We start from the raw sequence: 7362 nt of genomic DNA on the forward strand, positions 1-7362 counted from the left end.
CTAGAAGAAATGAGACTAGAAGGACGAGGCACGCTTCACTGCCCCTGTTGTGCCACATGAATTTCACATGACGTTTTTCTATTTGTGTGTCGGCGCCTAGGGAAACAATGAGTCGTGTTTCCTTTCTTTCATGTTGGATTTTGGTTCGCCTTTTCTGTCAGTGATCTTATGCGGCCGGTGCTAATGGACTCACACGGGTGAAGGTGTGTGTTGGACAGTGAAAACTTGCCGTGAATCATCGAGCAAGAGAACCATCAAGCAGAAATGGCCTATCCCACTCAAAACCACTGCCCACCGCAAAAAAATAAAAGGCTCACAGAACAGAGCAGCTGATGCAGCCCAGTTCACGTTGGGAGGACCGAGACAAAATCGATGTGAGAAACTGAAGCGGTGACCTGAACGCTCCTAGGAGTTTTACCCATAGGAAGTTTAGTGACTTAGAAGATGATAGAGTGGGAGTTCAATTAGAAGACAACGTGGCAGAATCCCATGAGTGAAAATGTTATGCAACGTGTGGTAATGCTCGGATTTGCCACCTCTCAGTCGCTGGATGGAGCATATCCAACTACTAATATTTGAAAGTATTGCCACATTATGTAGTGGTATTATAGGTATATAGGCGACTAGTTAACTAACAAATAACTATTTCTAAAACGTCTTAGAGACATAGTCACTCAGCTATTTGTTTTCCTTCTATTTTTTCTGTTATAAGGAAAATTATTCTTTTGGCACGCATGCTCCATTGTAGCGAACCTACATTCTTATGAAGCATGAATCTCAAGAAAGAAATGTTTCAACTCATGTCGGATTCGTACCGAATTCATGTATAGGAGACGAAACATAATGAAAGGAAAAATGGATGATATGATCCAAACAAGATATTCTCTGATGGAAAAGAAGTATACATTGTACCCTTTGGAAACCAGCCTTGTTCTTGTGGTCAAAAACAACGCATCTTCATATATCATTTCATTTTTATCAACATTACACAAGTAGGAAGAACCAACAAACTCAACCTCCTCCGACCATTTCGTGGAGATCGACCAATATTACATGATCTATAACAGCACCCTGCTGGCTGGCTGAGTGCCTGAGAAGCGGACGACGGCCGCAGCCCCTAGCTTGGGATGCCGGCGGCGAGTCTGGCTCTCAAGTCCTTCCTCAGGATCTTGCCGGAAGGGTTCTTGGGAATGGAGTCGGTGAAGAAGACCTTGTGGATCCTCTTGTAGAAAACAACCTGTTGCAGCGTGTAATGCATCTTAGTCACGAGTTCTAATTTTTCATCCACAAAAAATCTGGTTCCTAAGTAGCAGTCGTTCATGGGCAAATCCAAATGATGGATTAAGCTGAACATGATGATTAGTAACTGATATGTATATCATATAGTTGTAGTTGACTAGTTCTGAAGTTTCGGTACAACAATATAGCAGTGCTAGTTGACTTGTTACTGCATGTGAGAGATGTGTTTGGCACTTTGACTACGTGGAAACTTGGAAAGGATGGCATTATTTACCTCCTTTGCGACGAATTTCTTGATGTCATCCTCGGTGATTTCGGAGCCTTCGATCCGCATAACGAAGGCGACCGGGACTTCGCCAGCAAGATCGTCCTTCAGTCTGAAAGAACATAATCAGGGGGGAAGTGAGCATTCTGGTTGCAGAAAACTGACAGCAGGAAAAAAATAAAATGAAACTCCAGTTGTAGCAACGGAACTGTGCAACTGAAAAGGGAGAGAAAGCAATGACTTACGATACAACGGCGGCGTCCTTGATCTCCGGGTGCGTGATGAGGAGGGCCTCGAGCTCCGCCGGCGCCACCTGGAAGCCCTTGTACTTGATGATCTCCTTGAGCCTGTCGACGATGAAGATCTCGTCGTCATCGTCGACGAGGCCGATGTCTCCGGTGTGCAGCCAGCCGTCCTTGTCGATGGTGTTCTTGGTGGACTCTGGGTCGTTCAGGTAACCTGCAGAATTCCACGCCGGGCGCATGTAGGTGAGAGAATTTTCAAGAATACTTTGTAAAAATTAAAATACAATGCGTATCAAGAATTTTCAAGAAGTGGTTATGCAAGCAAAAGTAATCATTCGATATTGTTAGGAAGGACAGCAAGATTCCGTCCGGAAAGGCAGGACAGCGTCACAGAAGCCACCATAACTCAACTGCAGTTTGCACATGACAGCAGTAGCGTTGGCTGACCGACCCAAACTGCATCTGCAGAGGCGCACACACCATGATGGCAATGGTGCTGCTGCACATCTCAGGACTCAGGTGGTGTTCATCTCTGCTGCCATCATTCAAGTGCATTCAAACATTCAAAAGGCGCATTCACGCGATGGCTTCAGCTAGCCAGGGAAACTGAACCGCGTGAAGCACATGATGGCAGTTCTTGTTTGATGCTGCAGCATGGATACAATCTGTCTGAAAGTGAGACCTCACATGGGATCGGTGGAGAAAAGGTTCTCGGGAGGATCACAGCAAGAGTCCTGTTCTGTCGGACACGGTGGCTCTTTCATGGAAAATGTCTGATGGAATTGGCCAGTGACACCAGGTTAGTTCTCCTACAAGCTGGAGTTGGTCACCCAACCGGGGCTTTTCTTGGTCACATGATGGGTCACCAAACACTCACTAGTGGCACCTAACAACACCAATGTAATCCTAGATTATTCCTTTGTTCCAATGAGATGTACCTAATGCTAAACTTGGGTTAATTACCTTTGTTACTCTAGGCGCCTTTTGGGCGTCCATGCTAATCATTGTGAGCACGGCCATAGCTTTTTTCGTTTGGTTTGGTTCATTAGTGGTTGAACTTAACAGATAGTTGTACATGAATCACTTTTTTTTGGCGGGAATCACGGTCAGTCTCCTGATCATGAGGATGTGACGTGATCTCCACTTTGCACGCCAAGTACCAACCAATGGGTCGTTCAGTTGCGCACACCTAACAAAATCCTGGTAGACTGGCAACATCTCAAGATACTTCATTTCTATGCCAGTGTCATGGTCATGGCAGTGTATTCAATTCTGAGTCTAGGGATATACTAGTATAGTACTACGTATTTTTATTTCTTGTCAACTTGATAAACTAATACTACCTCCCCGCAAAAAAAAGAAAGATAAACTAATACTACCAGTGATGGGTTCTTCCAAGATGCTTGTGCAGCCTCAGCGGTTGATGTCCCTGTCCTAGTCCACAATTGCGCACAGCCTGCTTACCTAACACTCTAACAGCATCCATCCTTCCTCTTGTTCCTCCACCAAAATTTGGCTTTGCCTAGTAGTAGTACTGGTACCAACATGCCCATGTGTGGGGTACGTCGGTTGCATCTTTATTTTTGTTTTGTTTTTCTGCTGGAAGTGTGTGGGTGTGGCATCTTTGGTCATGTGCAGTTCAACTTGGATTCTGGAATTGATCGTGCCATGGTGACGGTGAGCTGTGTGAAGACAACAGGGATGGAATGTATGATTTGCAGGTTGTTAGCAACGTGCGTCGCTGTTTTATTCATTCATTCGTTGGCTAACGATGTAGTATTACTACAGGTCTGCTAAGGTTGCGGCAGTTGAGCGTGTCGTGCCAACAACCACGCGCCTACGGCTGCTAACCCGAGAACGTGGAGTGGAACTGACGGGAAGTCCTCGCTGAAAACAATCATTGGGAATTCAGAATGGACCTTGGACCAAGCCAGTGGACAGCAACTTCTTTCCACGAAGCCTCCACCACCTTAAAGTGCCCAACTAGTAGGAGTACATATCAACTTATTTTCCTCTTGTCAAATTTTTGATGAAGTCGTGATGAGGACAGTTCACATAGAACGGGCCAACATAGGAGTATGATTTTCTTGTTAGAACTACTAGGTCAGCTGTTTCGGCTCTCAGGTGAGAACCAGACGGGGTCTTTGGGTTGCTCATCCAAGTCCCCATCCGAGTTGGGAAAAACAAAAAGGTTTTGGTGGTGGTCGTTGGCCCCAATCGATCGGACGGTCGGCACGGACCAACCACAACCAAGATTAGTAGTTGCGACCTATGTGCTGTAGCGAGAGTAGCAAGTTTGTCGACATCGCCGGTAGCTGCCGCCAACGCGCCAAACACGCAAACCAAAAGGCGGACATGCCAACCCGAACGCACGCCCGCCAAGTGTGGGGTGGTTGACAACACCAAGCCACGGAAGTGCAGACAGACAGAGTAGAGTTGGTAGTACCTTTCATGATCTGCTGGCCGCGGATGCAGATCTCGCCGGGCTGGTTGCGGCCGAGGGAGGCGCCGGTGTCGGGGTCGACGATCTTGAGCCCCGCGTTGCGCACCACCGTGCCGCACGACCCGGACTTGACCTTGAACGGCTCCTTGGCGAACGCCAGGCACATGGCCAGCACCGGCCCGGCCTCCGTCATCCCGTACCCCTGAAACCAAACCAAACGCTCTCACGTGTCAGCAAGCGGCATTGCCATCGACGGACAGACAGAAGCAACCTGATCATCAAGAGGACAGATGCGACCGGACCGACCTGGCCGAGCACGGCGTTGGGGATCTTGGCCATGAAGGCGTCCTGCAGGTCCTTGCCCATGGGCGCGGCGCCGGACATGACCATGCGGATGGAGGCGAGGTCGCCGGCGGTCACCTGGGGGCTCTTGGCGATCTCCACCACGATGGGCGGCACGAAGGGCGCGATGGTGATGCCGTGCGCGCGCACCAGCTCCACCAGCGCGCCGATGTCGAACTTGCGCATGATCACCATGGCCGACCCGGCGCGCAGCCCCGCCAGCAGCACCGAGTTGAGCGAGTAGATGTGGAACAGCGGCAGCAGGCACAGCAGCACGTCCTCCTTGCTGAAGTACAGGTTCGGGTTCTCTCCGTCCACCTGAAAATCACCACCATTTCATCAGAACAAGAAAAAAAAAAGGTTCTAGCGATCAGGGTGCAATTCGAAACCTCTGACTTTTGGCGCCAAACGCATCGTGTCAGCACGACTCTTGGCGCGTGGGTCAGACTCGCCCAGGCATGCACCTGGCCCTGTGGGGCCCGCATGCAGCACGAGATGCCAAGAATAGTTACTGTACAATTAAAATATACGCCCGGATTTATGAGCCAGCCGGCCAACTTGATTGGCACCCACAGAGCTCTGACCACGCGGAGGAAAACAATATCCTAAGTGGCACCGACAGGTGGGTCCGAGGAGTATACGCGTATACAACGCGGGCCCACCTGTCGTGCTCTGCTGCTGCGAGTGAGGAGCAGCTCAGCAAGCTACGCTGGCTCGGCGCCGACAGGAACGGAATTGTCGCAGGCTGAGAGCTCCGTTGACCCAGGCGTGGCGAACGATCGGAACGGAAACAGAGCTCGGAGCAGAGGAATTCGGGAATGGCGTGCGGGTGGTATGTAGTACCTGCTGGGCGACGCTGGTGATGAGGCTGCGGTGCGTGAGCATGACGCCCTTGGGCAGCCCGGTGGTGCCGGAGGAGTAGGGCAGCGCGACGACGTCGTCGGGGTGGATCCCGGCCTCCTCGGCCTCGGGAAGCTCCTCGCCGGCGATCAGCTCGCTGAACTCGACGCACCCGTCGCGCCTCCCGTCGACGGTGACCACGGGCAGGCCCTTCCCGGCCGCGTACTCCAGCACCTTGTCGACGGCGCAGGCCTCGGTGACGATCAGCATGGCGCCGGCCGCGTCCGCCTGCCGGTGGATCTCGTGCGGGGTGTAGAAGGGGTTGGCGGTGGTGGTGGCGGCGCCCAGGCGCGCCGCGCCGAGGAAGGAGAAGGCGAACTCGGGGCAGTTGCGGAGCAGGTTCATGACCACGTCGCCCTTGCCGACGCCCATCCGGCGGAGCCCCGCCGCCGCCTTCCGGGAGAGGGACTCCACCTCGGCGTACGTGTAGGAGGCGCCCGTCTGGCCGTCGATGATGCAGGGGCGGGACCCCACCTCGGACATCTTGGCGAAGCAGTAGCTCTGCAGCGTCTGCTCGTTGGGGATCTCGATGTCCGGCAGCCTCGACCGGAACACCACCTCCGGCGCCGCCGCCGCAACCGACTCCTCCGGCACGGACCCCATGTCAATGATCGTCGTGCTAGCTCACCGCTGGTGAATCGACGAACGGAAGATAGTAAACCTACGAGGCTGGTTAAATTAGTTGGCGTGTGTAGGAGGAGGAGACGGCTGCTTTGTGCGTGTGCGTGCGTGCGCGCGCTCGCTTGATCTCCTGAAGAAGAATGGAGGAAGGGAAGATGGTGGGTTTAATATACGGGGGTGAGTTGGGAGTTGGTGAGTGGGGTCGGTGGAGGATGACGCGTGGGGCCGGGATGGCAGCGGGTTCGGCAGGGTTGGTGAGAGGGTGAGAGCGGCTGGGTTCGTTGACTGTGCCATCGTTTACCTACCGCATCCATTATCGGCGACTGCTCGTGCTCGGGCAGCCGGAATGCTGCTCCACGCATTGGTCGGGGCTTTCCTGCGCCGGGGTTGGTGATGAGGGAGTGGTCGTTTGCCTTTCAAGCCGCGGAAAAAGTCCAACGCCCAAACCTGCCCAGGCACATGTATCACGGCTGCATTCTAAGAGCATCTCCAGCCGTTGCCCCATCAGGACGCATAAAAATCGTCCTTGGGACGAGCCGGCGATACAATCGGCGTTGGGACGGTTTTGCGCCCAGTCATCGCCCCAGACGCCGAAATTGGCCCACTTTTCAGCCTCATTTCGACGAATAAAGGGCCCATATGGGCGAGAATAGGCCCATATTCGACGTGGTTCGCCGTGTCTCGGCGTTCAATTATCAACACAATTTTTTCTTATCACATATTTCATCACAGAAAAATTAAATACTTCAACAAAATAGTACAACAACAAATAGTTCAATACAAATTATATAGTTCAACAAATAAAAACTCATATTTCATCACACAGCGTCCCCCTTGAGCCTTCATAGGTGCTCAATCAGATCTTTCTGCAGTTAATGATGCACCTGTGGGTCTCGAATCTCCTGACGCATACTGAGATAGGCAGTCCAGGTTGCCGGTAGCTGGTGATCAACTTCGGCTAGAGGACCCTGCCTGTAGTATGGTTCAGTGTCAAACACTGGGTCTTCTTGCTCGCTCTCGATGATCATGTTGTGCAAGATGACACAGCAAGTCATAATCTCCCACATTTGATCTTTGGACCAGGTCTGAGCGGGGTACCGGACAACAGCAAATCGAGATTGGAGCACACCAAATGCCCGCTCGACATCCTTCCTGCAAGCCTCCTGAATCTTCGCAAACCAGGCGTTCTTGCCTCCTGCCACGGGGTTTGAGATCGTCTTCACAAATGTCGACCATCTCGGATAGATGCCATCAGCTATAGTACCCCTTGTTGTAGTGCCGTCCATTGATCTCGAAGTTCATCGGAG

The 7362-nt window shown here is 51.9% G+C and overlaps 1 protein-coding gene across 2 annotated transcripts; it reads right to left on the reverse strand.

Annotated features, from left to right (window-relative positions):
• Positions 1–865: 865 nt before the first annotated feature.
• Positions 866–6198, reverse strand: LOC109739271 (4-coumarate--CoA ligase 3). Of its 2 annotated transcripts, XM_020298358.4 has the most exons (6): positions 5378–6198; positions 4499–4852; positions 4196–4394; positions 1750–1963; positions 1514–1616; positions 866–1237 (listed from the first exon to the last, which is right to left on the reverse strand). In XM_020298358.4, exons 1-6 carry the CDS (start codon positions 6035–6037, stop codon positions 1118–1120), a joined length of 1650 nt encoding a protein of 549 aa, XP_020153947.1. In that variant the 5' UTR covers positions 6038–6198; the 3' UTR covers positions 866–1117. The 2 variants fall into 2 exon arrangements, 1 of the variants encoding a protein (XP_020153947.1); XR_012187416.1 differs by lacking the exons at positions 866–1237; positions 1514–1616 and having other exon boundaries at positions 1750–3092; positions 3129–4394; positions 5378–6194.
• Positions 6199–7362: the final 1164 nt, after the last annotated feature.

The sequence above is a fragment of the Aegilops tauschii genome, chromosome 6, assembly GCF_002575655.3.
Source record: "Aegilops tauschii subsp. strangulata cultivar AL8/78 chromosome 6, Aet v6.0, whole genome shotgun sequence".
Taxonomy (NCBI): domain Eukaryota; kingdom Viridiplantae; phylum Streptophyta; class Magnoliopsida; order Poales; family Poaceae; genus Aegilops; species Aegilops tauschii.

Coding starts and splice junctions, on each gene's coding strand:
- LOC109739271 (XM_020298358.4), bottom strand. CDS start 6,037: ATGGGGTCCGTGCCGGAGGAGTCGGTTGCGGCGGCGGCGCCGGAGGTG. Junction 4,395..4,498: donor CCAACGCCGTGCTCGGCCAG/GTCGGTCCGGTC, acceptor GTTTGGTTTCAG/GGGTACGGGATGACGGAGGC. Junction 1,617..1,749: donor AAGGACGCCGCCGTTGTATC/GTAAGTCATTGC, acceptor ATGTTCTTTCAG/ACTGAAGGACGATCTTGCTG.